General features: G+C 43.5%; 1 protein-coding gene across 2 annotated transcripts; it reads left to right on the top strand.

Annotated features, from left to right (window-relative positions):
* The first annotated feature begins 4,410 nt into the window (after nucleotides 1-4,410).
* GPR19 (G protein-coupled receptor 19) lies at nucleotides 4,411-14,643 on the top strand. 2 transcript variants are annotated; one of them, XM_008927188.4, is made up of 2 exons: nucleotides 4,411-4,615; nucleotides 13,238-14,643. In XM_008927188.4, the coding sequence occupies exon 2, from the start codon at nucleotides 13,252-13,254 to the stop codon at nucleotides 14,503-14,505; it is 1,254 nt and encodes a 417-aa protein (XP_008925436.2). In that variant the 5' UTR covers nucleotides 4,411-4,615; nucleotides 13,238-13,251; the 3' UTR covers nucleotides 14,506-14,643. The 2 variants fall into 2 exon arrangements, with proteins under 2 accessions (XP_008925436.2, XP_017941298.1); XM_018085809.3 differs by lacking the exon at nucleotides 4,411-4,615 and adding an exon at nucleotides 11,276-11,319 and having other exon boundaries at nucleotides 13,231-14,643.
* Nucleotides 14,644-15,114: the final 471 nt, after the last annotated feature.

Below are 15,114 nucleotides of genomic sequence, written 5' to 3'. Positions count from 1 at the left end.
ACTAATCCTGTCTATTGATAAGCATGTTTAACTTATAATGGGGATAGTTCTTCTAAGAAGAGCTGTAGAAGCTTGCAGTGATCCAGTTGTTTTATCTGAAGGTAGGCAGATCGGAGCAATTCACAGATTTGGGGTTTGGTGGGAGTTGTTTTGCTTTGATTTGGTTTCAGGCCAACTCACATCAGCAGTTCTGGTCTACGCAAGGCCCCCAGGCTACAATGACTGAGTCTGATCCATCCTGAGTTCTGTGGTCCTATCAGGAAAGTGAAACAGCTTTTGTTATGCAAAGCAGAAAGTAGCTGCCTTAACAACCAAAAAAGATCTCCCATTCAGTAATGTTCAACCAAGAGCCTGTATCAGAATAAAATAATAAATTGTGACTATTTTTTCCTTGGCACTGGATTATCCATGCTTCCTGTGGTTGCCACAGCATCACCCCCTGATGTCATAGCTCCCTCCCTGTTTAAGATTCCCTGACCAGCATTGCCAGAAATCCTGTCTGTCCTAATCCTCTTGACCTTACTTGACATGATTGAAACTGTGTCTGAGTAAGAGGCATGGTCAATGTCTCCAGGGAATAAGTTCCTCTTTAAAGCAGGTACAGATCTTACCACTGCTTCTTAATGAATGGTTCGGCATCGGTGCTTCTCTGTTTCAAATATAAGCATTAATTTAAGAGTGTAGGAGCTATGGCAGCCTCAGACACAGAAATCTGACTCATCCCAGCTGCACTCTGTGCATGTAGGTCATATGAAATGCCATCCTTTAGAATGCACAATGCCGTATATTAATTTCAAGGGCCAGTGATTGCTGCTTTTCATGTATTCCCTGGGGACGAGACGAAGTAAACTAGTTCATAATAAGCTTTAATTAAACAGAAACCTAGACATTGCCCTACTTTTCCAAACACCAAGAAGAGTGAGTCATATTTCCTCCAGGCAAGTTACTATTTTCCACACCAAGTACATATAAGGTGTCTCCAGAACTTGTTATCTCAGGATTTCACTTTCATTTCATGTCTGTGCTCAGACCTTACAGGGGCAAGGTCAGACCTTACAAAGGTCTGAGCACAGCTAAGCAAAGCCATGGTTTTAGCTCAGCCATGGGATATTTCTCACTACTCTCTGAACCACTTTGGGATTTAAACAGGTGAAAACACAGTGAAACAAAACAAAAAAAAAACCCTACTCTTGGTGGGCTACCCTTTAGTGGCCTGAAATGTTGCGTTCTTAGAGAACATTCTCAAGGCCCTGTGCCAAATTCAGCCCCAGGACAAACAGTGAAGACATGTTTAACTGGTAAGTGGTTGGGCTCTGCCATGTGGCTTCAGTGGAGTCACTTTGAATTTAACCTGGTGCTCCTGAGCTGAATTTGATCCAGAGACGCCAAATGATGTATCCCAAACTGCATGTCTGAGACATCAAAAGAGGCAGGAATTTAAGACAGATGTTTTCTTTTGCAACCCCAGAGCTGCCTTCAGCCCTCCAGGGCTAGTGACCCTTGTGTACCAAACTCAAGAGCCTGATCCCACTGAACAAAATGGAAAAACTTATGATCATAGAATATCCCAAGTTGGAAGAGACCCACAAGGATGATCAAAGACAGATCAGAGTTTGACCCCATGCATAAATGACAATACTTTTCCCCTGCCTGACCCTGCAAACACAGACCCCATATGCACCACAGGGGGTACCTCAGCCATAATGATCCACACACACAGAAGGTGCAACACGCCATATATTTCAATTTGCACTTATTACCTCTTATCTGTTCATATGATTTATTTTTCTGCTCCCCCTCCCCACAGCAAACTGTCTAGTGATGAGTACACAAAATGCCCTTTTGTCACCAGTCAGGTGTCAGTTGAGGTACCTGATCTGTCTGCCTAGGTTTATCTCTGGATTCATTGGCAGGAATAAAAGCTTCTTTATTAGCAGGAATATGACAGGTCTAAAAAAATAATCTGAGATTTACCTCCAGCTTTGGTCAAACAATTGCACAGTAAAAACAGACCAATGTTGAGTGAAAATTATTTGCCCTGCAAAAGTAGTTCCAAAATAATCAACAGCAACTATGGCTCTGGCAACAATTGATATCAGATTTGGAATAACATGGGTCATTCAGGACAAACTTGAGAAAATGCTTTGGTCTTGTCAGAGAAACAGGTCTCCAAATAATAAGGACCAATGTTTCAGGCTCTCTGGATATGCTGAATGAGGTGTACATCCTCATCTAGTTTATCAATACTGAAATTATCTACTTGGATTTTATTATTTATTGATTAATCCAACGTGAGATCTAAGCTCACAAAAAACTAATATCGCTAAATACTTCAATCCTTGATCCTCATGTCTGTGCGGCAAGAAGGAGAAAGTGAACCCCCTTCTTCCAAAACATGATGCATTTACCACTGCCAAAGGCTCCATCCCTAAACTAGAGGAACTGAGGTATGAGCCAGTCCAGCAGTTTCCATCTCTCTGTGCAACACTTCATGAACACAAGTGCCAGGTAACTTTCCTTCACCCTCCTGCACTGTCAGGAAAACCATTGAAAGAAGGTGAAAATTAAGGTTTTCTTTATCTAACACTGACAATCACAGGGTGGAAAACAGTGTGTGTGGGGGGAGAAACTTGCTATTCAAAAATCAGCAAATTTTTGAAATAAACTGTGTGAAATATCTGGAAATGTATGGTCAAGCTGCCATTACCATTGCCATTCTCTAACAGGGCAAGAGTATATTGTAAATGTATTTAGAAAGTTACATTCCCAGCCTAAACTTTATAAAAGTATTGGTTTGGTTATAAAAATACCTTTCACTGAATTTCAGTACAATACTTTCTCTCCTTAGCTCAGACGATTTTCTGAAAGGAATGTGTTTTATTTGTTTAGAAAGTTTCATTCTATTTAGCACTTTTCCAAACATTTGTTCAATCCCTCCTTAATTTCACATGGAATTATGCATCCACACCATCCTTTAGCAAGGAACCCCAGGAAGTTATACCCATACTGTCAGAAAATAACCACCCCTTCTGTGTGCTCTGAACCTTGTTCCTTCACCTGATGCTCCCTTTCAAGTTCTTCCATTGGAAGATCAACAGACAATCCCTATTGACACTTTATGTCATGCACTCTATCAAATCTGCCCACACCTTACCTTTTGCTAACCTAGATCCTTCTTTGTGTAGAAGTTATTCTATGTTTCTAACTTGATTCCCAGGGTACCTGTTCCACTGCATGTAATGTAGCTTAAAAATTTAAAAATATAGGAAATTACATTATACTAGAGTAATTACCATTAAAAAAACCCCACATTGTTTATTTCAATGTTCTTCCTTGAGAGTAGTTTTCAATAAACAACTGTACTTTTTCTCCTCTGTCCTAAAGTCATCTAGTAAAATATTATAAAAATATACTTGGAGTTGTACACTGAAAAATGAGGGAAAATAAAGGAAAATACCAATCCTTTGAACCAGCCTTTGTTGGTACAGTCTACCCATGCATTTCAAGTCAGAAATCCTGAAATAACAGAAATCCATACACCAAACAAATTTCTTGGTCAGTTCACAGGCAGAAAGTTTGTCAGGAATAAAATGGTATCTTCCTTCCTTAACCATACAGTGTAATATAATTTATGGAGCTGTTGTAAATCTGTAGGGAAAACATTTGTGAGAGACAACTGATTGAGATTTGAGGAGGGTTGTTACTATTACGATTTGTTTAATAAAGTGTATGTGGCAGAGAACATAAGGAAGTGATGTCGGTGCCGTTCTCCACAAAATAAAAAGGTGCCCAATTTTAAACAGGGGGACCAGGTATTTTGAGTTTCAGTATCCACACGGGAATAAAAAAAAAAAATTCCCAGAGGAAGCTAATTAAATATTCTCTCCACCTCCTTCGCCTTATTCATTCTCTCCGTTCTTTCAATTGGCGGGGTCCCATGGCGACCATCGTGGGAGAGAAGCATCCTCTTCAGCTGCCGCTCCTCGCCATGGCAACCGGGACGTCAGCCGCCGGCAGCCGAGCCCCGCCGCAGGGCCCCGGGTGCCCTGCGCTGCTCCCCGGGCCCCTGCCGGGCCGGCCCATACCCGGGTGCCCTGCGCTGCTCCCCGGGCCCTGCGGGCCGGCCTATACCCCGGGTGCCCTTGCGCTTGCTCCCCGGGGCCCTGCCGGGCGGCCCATACCCGGGTGCCCTGCGCTGCTCCCCGCCCTGCGGGGCTGGGCCGGGGGACAGCGGTCGTGCCCGCCCCGTCGGGGGCGCGGGGCGCTGTCCGCGGTGCTGGAGGTCCCGGCAGGCAACGGACCCCGACGGGGAGGCGGGAGGAGAGCCCCGGGTAGCCGGGTCCTGGTGGGGGGACAGACACATGATCGGCATCCCACATGACACAGAAAGGAACTGAGCGGCAGCGTCATTTTTCCTCCGTTAAAGAAGAGGGGCAGGACACCCCATCCCTCCCCGCTCAAGCGGCTTTGCAAACATCTGGGCAGAGACAGCTACAGACGTGAGGATACACCGTGGTTCCCAGTATGACTGGGACCTTTCCAGAGGTGCCTTCACTTGGGATAACAGGCAGAGTACGGAGGAGACCAGCGCCTCTGGGACTATGCTTTGGAGCAGGTATGTGGATGGATAGGTGCTGTGCTGAACACTGCTGTAGCTAAAGGGATAGTTCTCCCCGTGGAGACAAATGAGATGATCTTTTCCAGCAATTTATCTTATGCATATTTACTTACACTCATTTAAAACCCTTGGGGTTTGGCAAGGAGGACTCATTCCTCAGGAGAAAATGCTCTGTGGGGCTTGAATTTTAAGCTTATTCTGCTGAAAGCAGAGAGATGTGTAGCATGACTAGAGAATAACTCCCTATATGTTCTGCACAAATCTACGTTCTCCATAGCTATATTCATTATTTTTCAATTATGCTACTTATTTGTTTAAAACAATCCCCTTACATCATCAGTTTAATGGAAGCAGAAAATTACTTTTGCGGTAATGGAGAAAACCAATCTGCTCATCTGTTTTTTTCTGTCTCTAGATACATTCAAATAGCTTCTTCTTTCCTCTAAAACAGCTGGGTTTGTATTTTTCAGTCATTAATTTGAAATCATCCTTTCTGAAAACGTTGTTTCCCTTTTTCTGTGTGGGTGCCTGGATGCAGCTACTTAGGGAAACACCACAGGTACAGCAATCTTTGCTTATTTGTAGCCAGCACAGGAAAGGGAGCTATTCTGGTTTTACTAGTTCAGACACATATTCTCTAAGAATCCATAGCAATATTTCTCATTTTTCCAGCTGGCTTCCAGTACATCAAACAGTATGCTGGCTCCACAGAGTAATGGAGAAGCAAAACTGCCTTCTACTTTCAAAAGACCATTTGTGTGTATGAGGCAGGATTCATAGCCAGTTCTTTCTGGCTAAGATTTTAAAATGTGATTCTTGAAGATCTGTTGTTAAAGTCACTGTTAATCACTTTAAAAAGTGTCTTGGTTTGCAGAAAAACTGGTTGCCAATCCAGAGGCATCCTTAAAAGCTGATCTGTATTTGGGTGTCTAAATATGGATTTTTGGAAACTTGATTTATGAGTAAGCTTGATTTATGATTTATTTTAAGCATGCTGGTCTCAGATGAGTCAGTAAAGGGAGGAATTTCTACACCTTAGACACGTTTGGGGAGCTCTGCTCCTTATCTTAAAGTAAGAGCTTGCAGACTCTTACTCCCCCACAGTTCTCCTGTGAAGCCTCTGTTTGCAAAGCTGTGCAGTGCAATTATCCTATCTGGGCCACACCGTATGATCTCCATCTGCATTTTCCTTTGCAGCCCCACCAGGCATCCTATCTCAGGTGTTTAACAATTTGGAAAGCAACTTCAATCAGACAATGCAGAACAAACCCCTCACATCCTCAAGTGGAATCTACTCACCCTACTCACCACAGACAGTTGTCCCAGTGCCAAAACATGACACAGAGCTTGTGCACTTGGGATTTATTCATTCCAGCAGCTTCCATAATTCCCTAGGCTTCCCCTCTGACAGGCAGCCAACACAGTTCTTGCAATTGGCACCCTGTCCATGAAGATATCTCCAGTTCAGGGCTTATCAGCAGGTTGACATCTTGCCTCAGTGGCTTGTCCTAGGCTGCTTTTGTCCTCCTTGAGTCTAGTTCAGCTGAGAAAACCCCTTCCCACAATCATCTCCACATCAGGCATTTCCAGTTTAACTATAGGCTTTGCATGGCCTTCAGCCTCCCAGTTTCTCCAACAAAGCAACTATAGGCAGACTATGAAATGCTCTCACTAATCACCATGTTCTCTGGCAGAGACTTGTGGGAATGTTGTTCTATTGCTCATTCAGGTCTCCTCCTCTTATTCCTATCAGATAAGTCCTCTTGGAAGCATCTTAGGATCTCTGGCAGCCCTAATTATTAGTCACCACTGCCACCCCACTCTCTGTCACTGTGTCTGGCACAGGTGACCTGTGTCATGTGAGCACAGTTCCATGTTATTGAGAAGAGTCAAGAGACATATGACAGACAGTCTCACATCCCAACACAAATGTTTGAACCAGTGCAAAAATCCTGCTGCCATATTAACTTTTCGTGCGATGAGAAAGCAATTTTCACAAGATTTAATATCAAGAGTTCCTTTCTACATGACCTTTCCGTACAAAAGCAACAAAAAAAACTCCTGAGGTTCTCCTGGGAGAAGAACTTGTGCTCACTGATAGCACGAGGGTGCACTAAGCTGGTGAAGTCCTCACTGTAGCTGCTGGCACATTTTCCCTGCTGGGAAGAGGACACTCAGTGGGGAGAGGGTGAGAATTTCCAAGAGATGGGAATTAAAATCAGCCAAGAGCGAGATTCACCACTGCTTATCTGTCAGCACCCACCATGGCAAACCACCCCTGGTAAGCACTGCGTTCCTCACATCACACAGAAGAGTGTGCTGTGTTGTAGGCAGGGCCTGGCACTGCCAAAAATTAGTGCAAGTATGTGGGAGAGAGCATCTATTTTTTTACCTCTGAATCAGGAAAGGGTACATCCTAGACACGTCCAAGGACAAACTCAACCCCCGTTAAAGGGGACCAGAAGCCTCTAAAGTTTTATTTCAAGCTTCTCTACACTCTTCTTGGACAATTTCAGTAGGTGGAACCTATTCTGACAGGAGACTTGGAAATTAGGTTAGTCACTCTTCTCCACTTTTTCATTCCCCCACAGTCACACTGGGCACAGATCTGGGTTCTGCTCTCATTTTTAGAACAGTGCTAATCTGGAGTTTTGCATAGTAGTCACAGCAGTAGGAAGGCAGAATAAAGCTTTGAGACATTTAAACCTGTGGGTCTTTCCTTCAGGGAAGAAGAGTTAAAACCTTTGGGTCTTTCCTTTGGGGAAGAACAGTTACTTCTATAACAGGAGACTCGAACCCTTGTGTACATGTTTGTAAACTGTGTTACACAGGTTTGCCCATGAGGTAGTAACCAGAGCACCATTCTCTCTTTATCCCTTAAGATTAGCCAGACTAGGCTGTGGACAAGAGCAGAGGAGACAGGTGGAAGGAACAGGCAGTCCAAAGGTCTTGGCAAACCCAACAACTCTTTTGGCAGAGCCTGTGTCTGTGGAAGGATGGTTGTGTCCTGCCTGGGTCTTACAGAAAACCCTACCCTACAGCTACTGCAGGAATAACTTCTCACTGCAAGTGGCCCTGCCTATCTCTCCAGAAAGACCTCCTTTCTACAGATCTGAGTGTTGCCAACCTCATGTGTCCTTCAGCAGAGCCTTGGTTGAAGAGAGTTACAGCTGTTACCTCACTCTAGTGAGGGTCTGTGTCTGGGTAGTATTGAGCACAAATCTGGCTCATATTTCACCACTGTCTGTCCCTGAACCAGAGCATGATGTTGGGTATAAGTGGAATCTGTAGTTACTGTAAGGGCTCCTTCTCCCTACCAACAGAGAATAAACACCTTGGGGTTTAGGTGCACAAATAATTACTGGGTCTTAGCAGCTCATCTCAGGTTAATAGTCCTGCAGTGACTTCTGGTATGTCAGTTTTAACCCAGAGAAAATACATGAGAAAAATTCATTGACTTCAGATGCAGGAAAATGCCATTGCTCCTAGAACCTTTAAGACCAGAATGAGCTTCAAGACATGGCAACGTCTATTAAGGAGACTAAGCCAATATGCAGTGACTTGTGACTCAAACAGGTTTGAGTCCTGCTTGTTCATCAAAGTCATGCCTTGTGGATATGCCCTGAACCCAGTGCTACAAGCCTGCTGCCAGAGTAGTTACTCCAGATGTGAGCTAACAGACCCAGAAGCAACAGATGGACCCTGTTCTTGTTCTAGTTTGTTACTGCATATCTCACCCATTACTAAGGTCAGTTAAAAGGGTGAAGCTGAAAAAGGATTCTTCCTCAAGCAGCCAGTACAAGAAATGTAAATTGATCCAAATCTCAGCAAGTGTTGCAGTATTATATCCTTGTCCTCAGTTTTAATACCTTATGAAAATAGTCAGAACTTGAAGAGTCAATGAAGGTTGATGGCAAAGAGGCTGCCTAGTTGCCCTTAATTTCCTTAAGCATAGAGCAAAAAAAGTCTTGTTTAGATTCATGCTTATGCAGTAGCCAAATATAACATATATTCTGTAGATGTGCTAGAAATTAAAACATTTCCTTCTTTTATTTGATTCCATCCATACTTCCTGCTCCCACGACCTCACCCCGCAATACAGGCTTGCCCCTCAGATCCTGATACAAGATGCAGTAACACATATCAGCTTACATAGTCAGTTCAGGTCAGAAGCTTTTACTGAAAGCTGAGCTGTGTCCACACCAGCACTGAAAGCTTCATCCATGAACCCATCCACAGTTACATCATCTTTAGCTAGGCATGCTGCAGGATAAGAATCTCCAGCAGCTGGGTGAAGCTCAGGAGCAGACAGCAGCATATGAGATATGGGTATGGATCTCAAAAGTTTTACTGAATTCAAAACACTTTATTCTCCTGATAAAATAGGGGCAGATGTTTTCTATCCTCATGCGTTGGAATGCAGAGAGTGGGGGAGAACACACTTCACCTGAAGAGATTTTAAGCTTTGCTCAGAAAAGCTGCCCAGATAAAGGAAAAGCCTTCGTCAGAGGAACAGGGCAAATAGCTGAGCATTTTTATGAGCACTGGACCAGAGAAAAGAACTGGCAGGGAAATGGTGTACTCACAAAAGCATGTGTATCTGCATTCCTTCACTGGAAGCAGAAGTACTAAATGGCCTCAATATGCACACAGTCATCTCCACATAGCAAGACACTGAGAGAGACTGCGCTCTTCTATAACGGGATTTTTACACTGACACAGTGAGCACACAGGGTAGGTAATTTGAATTTAGGCAGGGATGAGTGTCACCTTCTAGCATCTTACAGTCAGACAAAAGCCCTCTCTCCCCCATTCTGGTTCAACTTACTCACTTTTCTGATGTTGATTAAACTCGGTTAGATGAAGCATTTCTCTTCCAGTCTGGCAGCTATTCCCAAGATACTCTTCAGAGAGGGAAGTTTATGGAGTAAATGACCAGTTTAATGCTTTTGAAATAATTTTCTGGGCCAATGTTTGCCTGGTGTTTTGCAGTTATGATGCAGAGAGGCAAAATATGTTGAATAAAAAAGCCCCTCTGCTAGTGCTAGGTCAAGTAATGTGCTAGGATCAGTTTCTTTAGCTGCCTTTTTAATCCTGAAAACAGTAGCTGGCAAACAAAGTCTTTATTCTTTTGATTAATCATAAAAAGAACCCCAAAGCAACAAAACATTTATTGCATTCTTTTGTGAATCTCATTAGGTTTTGCTCTTCCAAATTGCAGTGGACACTGCACTTGTAGATAGGACAGTAAACATGCAAACACACAGTAACTATGCCGTATGAGTTTTATGCAACAGCAAAGTATATGTGGTGGTGATTTCATGAAGTTCTTGTAGCTCAAATACTTAATCTCTAAGTAACAGATCTGTTTTGGAGAGTTAGCTATCAACCCAAAGGGATAACCCTGAAAATGGAGAGATTTGGTTTCCAAACTGCAAATTAAGGTCAATAAAATGGAACTGTGGCACAAGGAAATCTCTCTTTGATAATTATGAGTCATTTCATACGCCCTTTCTTTTGCCAAGCAAATGCGCATAAAGTAGGTTTTAAAACAGAAATACAGAAAGTCCTTGTATCAGTTTTAAAAGGATTCCCACTCTAAAATGTTTGAAAGACAAAGTGAGGGAAAATTATTCAAAACGTTTTTGGTAACTAAAAATGTAATTAGGCCTCACATATTCACTATATGTAATTTTTACTTCTTGTGTTTCTAAATTTCTGCTTATTGACCTGCAAGGCAGAGAGAGGTGACAGAGCTCATCACTGTTTTTTACAGATCTGATACTCATGAGTTGAATGGCTCACTAACACTTAAAACATATTTCAGTAAACAGTGCAGCAAACAGGAACATGGGAATTGAGGATAAATAATGTAGCAAGTTACAGAATCTTCAGGTATTTGCATTCTAGACCATACAGAGTTGTGCATTTGCTGAGGTTTCATGGTCATGGTTCCTTTTGGAACATTACTTATAATGCAGAAGTTCAAGTCTCCACTATAAAAACCAGACTTTCCTACAGAAGAAAAATCTATGTTGGGCCATAGATTCTAAGGTTCTTAGTGCTAAATCAGGGCATGATTCTGATCTCAGTGCCACCTAGGGAAAATAGGCTTGAGTAGAGATCCTTTAATATAAAAGGCATCAGCTTCTGATCCATTTGAAAGAAAAATTATCTATGACTAAGAATGCAGAAATCTCAGAGCACATTGGTTAATTAGATAGCATTTACTTTTTAAAAAAATAAAACAAATAATTGCTGTACAACAAGAGAAATCTTATGCTCAAGTTAGTTAAACTCCCTACAGTTACACCTGTACCTTGTGGGCAATGTGCTGAATGATCCTGAATTTTTCCGAGGAAGAAAGAATCACAAAATATAGTATTACTTGCACATGTGTTTGGTACCTCTTCTGTTTTACTCACAGTGAGGAAACTACCACCTCCAGAGTCGCATAACCAGATATTTTACCTCTCAACACAAGAATGATCTTTGGTGAAGGGTGGCACATGGAACGGGCTCTTCAGCTCATGTATTGCTTCCTCTGCCAGCAAAGCTCTAGCACAAGACAGCTGGATACACCTCTTGCCATTCTCTCTCCTCTGTAGGCACCCACTGGTTAGCTCTCCATACATTTCTCTGGGTGGGTCACATACTGTTCCCAGCTGAAGCTGCTGCATTCCTGTCTTCTCAAAGGCATGTTTGCAGTAACCCACGTTTTCCAGTCAACAGTGGTTGGGCTGACTTTTAGGCAACATACATCAGGAAAAAAGTACTATTTGAGTACTACAACCCTATAACTATTCTCGGTTTTACCCACCTGCATAACTAAACGTTTCAGGTCTGAACAGACACGGAGAGCAGATTTGCCCCACAAGGAGAAATATAATGAAAACAGTGTTAGCGAGCGAGTCTGCATATTTTAACAGCTTAAGAAGGTCATTGCATTCTTGTATCAGACTCTTCAGTACTGGTCAAGAAATTTTATCCGGTTATTCTTCTATGAAGCTTTATTTGTAGCTGGTTATTTTTAATGGCACATACTTCTGCACAGCAAGAAGGGAAATCAAGGAAGAAAATTAGCCTATAATGTTCTTTTCTATCTGGTTAATAGGTTCCGCGTGTATTATTTTATGACAGATAATTCTAACACATAACTGAGTGGGTTGTACTGTCAATGCATCCTGCCACTCTGCCAAAGATAGCAGCCCAAATGCCCTGCCAACAGCTGATGACAGCAGGATATCTCCAGGGGAGCAGATCCACCTGACAGAGGATGGTGAAAGACAAGTAGGAACTCTTTGAGAAGTCAGGAATCATCTGCCAGGCAAAACCAGCAAGAAAACGATGAGGGAAGGCAATTAAGGAGGAGGGGGAAGGCAAGGCCAGGCTGGGCAGCACCCACAGCCCTCCAACAGAAGAGGGGACAAGGGGCAAAGTATGATCTGCTGATGGACCCCCTTGCAGTTGACAACTCAACCACCACTTCTCAGTCTCACTACTGACATCCCCCCAGTGTTATTCTGGCACGAGGGTGACATGCAAATATTCTTTGTTTAACCAGCTCCACTGAAACAAAACCAGTTGTTACTACCCTCAAAGCGTTTCAGATACAAGTCATGCATGTCAAGATGATGACTGAAAGGACATCAGATTGCAGCAAGGTGCTTGTACACATATAGCCACTAAAATTAGCTGTTTTCCCATTTTGTCCTTGCAATAGTCTAAGACCAACCCAATCATCTGGCTAAATTCAAGACTGGAAATTCTGTCTGTTAATATATGCATTCTTGTCTCTTGTTTCTCGAAACAGGAGGTCATACCTATCACATTCTGTGGTGTGTCTGTCATGAAGGTACAGTAAAACATCTTCACACAGATAATGCACTCAGACAAACTTTAATTCTCAAGCAATGAGAGATTAACAGGTTCTAGGTTTGGTGTTACCAGTTGGGGATATTATTACTGCACAGACAAGACCAATGACCCAAAGTGTGCCTGTGCTCGCACACATGCTAAAGGCCTGTCCTTCTTCTGAGGGGATGGTGCTGGTAGTGAGAGAACTCAATCCCAGGAAGTCTCCTTTGATGGTATCCCAACCCCAAGGGAAGGGCTTCCCACCACAGACATGCTGCTCCAAGGAAAACCACACAAAAAAGGTGGTTTCCAGGGGGGTCTCATTTATAACCTGGTCCAGTCAGGGGTTGTGGGCATACATGGCGATGGTCCAGAACATTCTCTGGGCTGAGGCTTCTCGTTGCCTGGGGACTTCATGTGTTGACCAAGCAGTCCTGCCCTTCTCCTTCCCCCCACCAAGGCAGTGATGGGGTGGGGCTGTAAGGCACAAAAACAAGGACATGAAAGGCTGGCAGCCACTACATATCAGTGAGGGGGATGGGGTAGGGTGCTCCTTACACAAAGGACCAGCTACAATACGATCCCAGCAGCTGTATTTCAGTGTTAACTCAAAAATAGAGAAGTCACATGAGCATCCACACAGTGTATATTTCTGCCAGTTTCTATGAAATTAAGGTATACTACTGAGAATTCTCCTGTGTTGCTTAAGGTGGGCTTTTCACACAGAGCTGTTGAAACCTTTTCTCTCCTTTCTTTTTGCAGCCTGAGCAAAAGACATGGCTGAGTTTGCCCAAAGCATGGATAACAGCAGCAGTCCTTTTCTTCTCCCTACCTTACTGCTCCTGCTGCAGAACACGAGCAACCCCAAAACCTCCATCCCTCCTGCTGGCTATGAGATGACAGAATCGTCACCCACAAGACCCGGCTCAAGCAGGAACCACACTCTCTTAGACTACGGACTGAGGCCGGGGGAAATTGCAGCAGCCAGCATGGTTTGGGGAGTGTTGTGGCTGGTTTCTATCTTGGGAAACTTCCTTGTCTGCTTAGTGATCCACAGGAGCAGGAGGACACAATCCACCACCAACTATTTTGTGGTCTCCATGGCTTGTGCAGACCTGCTCACCAGTGTTGTGAGTGCACCCTTCCTGCTGCTCCAGTTGACCTACGGCAGGTGGATGCTGGGGAATGGGATGTGCAAGCTGGTGAGGTACATACAGTACCTCACCCCAGCAGTCCAGATCTACGTGCTCTTCTCCATAGGCGTGGATCGATTCTACACTATTGTCCATCCCCTGAGCTTCAAAGTGTCCAGGGAGAAAGCCAAGAAAATGATTCTGGCCTCTTGGCTCTGTGGTGCTCTGTTTGCATCACCAGCTTGTTTTCTCTACAGCTCCAACAGTGACCACCACTGCAACTTTTTTCTACCCAATTCTTGGCAAGGAACTGTCTATAGTATCACCCACCTCTCGGTGGTGTTTTTGATCCCATCCCTCCTCATTATCCTCTTTTACAAGAGAGTAATTAAGTACATTTGGAGAATAGGCACAGATGGAATGACTGTCAGGAGGACAACAAATATTGTCCCAAGAACAAAAGTGAAAACCATCAAGATGTTCTTAATGTTAAACTCGATATTTCTCTTGTCCTGTCTCCCTTTCTACATGGTACAGCTGTGGCACCCACAGGAAACAGACTACAGAAAGAGCTCCTTGGTTTTCCTGGCTATTACCTGGATCTCTTTTAGTTCCTCAGCCTCTAAGCCAACCCTCTACTCCATCTATAATGCAAACTTCAGAAGGGGGATGAAAGAAACTTTTTGCATGTCTGCCATGAAATGCTACAGAAGCAATGCATACACCATCACCACCAGTTCCAGGATAGCAAAAAAAAATCATGTTGGTATTGCAGATATTCCAGCGACGGCCAAAAGTGTCACCAAAGACTCCACCTATGACGCTTTTAACAGAGAAGCCAAGGAAAGAAAGCTTGCCTGGCCTATTCCATCCAATCCCCCAAATACATTTGTCTAGTGGACTTCATTGCTTTGAAAAGTTACCTTGTAGTCCCAGAAGAAGTAGTCTTCTCTCCTTTTTGAACCAATGTATAGTTACATATTTTTAACACAGGTTTTAGGAGGGAAAAAAGAGATGTTTTATTTTATTAAATGCTTTGGGTTTGATGTATTTGTTCTATTTCATTTCAGTTATCATGTTCTGCTTTGGGGAACTCCTCTCCTGGAACCACGAGCAATGCTCTTCTACAAAACAAGAGTCTTTATACTCTCTATCTGTAGGGAAAAAAGGGAAAGAAAAAATACTGTTTATATTAATCCCCACACAAGATGGGCCACAGTATATAAATACCTAAATCCACCCAAAGCCATCTAAACTTCCTTCTGTTATGTCTCTGTGAATACCATTGCACTGTGGCTGTCCCTCATGTTGAGACCCCACAGGTAAGATGTCCATACATGGGCCCTGTTGGCCTCAGCCTGAGCCTACTGACCTCATCAGTGGCAAAATTCCCACTGCCCCAGCAGGGTCAGCATTGGGCCAGCCCTGGATGCCTTTGCATCTCTGTCCTCGTGCCTCTCCAGAGGTCTCACAGTCCAAACTGCCCAAGAAAATTCCCCTCCTTGG

Source organism: Manacus vitellinus, unplaced genomic scaffold, assembly GCF_001715985.3.
Source record: "Manacus vitellinus isolate BGI_N305 unplaced genomic scaffold, ASM171598v3 scaffold_88_pilon, whole genome shotgun sequence".
NCBI classification, from domain to species: Eukaryota; Metazoa; Chordata; class Aves; order Passeriformes; family Pipridae; genus Manacus; species Manacus vitellinus.
This window is presented reverse-complemented; position numbering and strand designations above follow the sequence as displayed.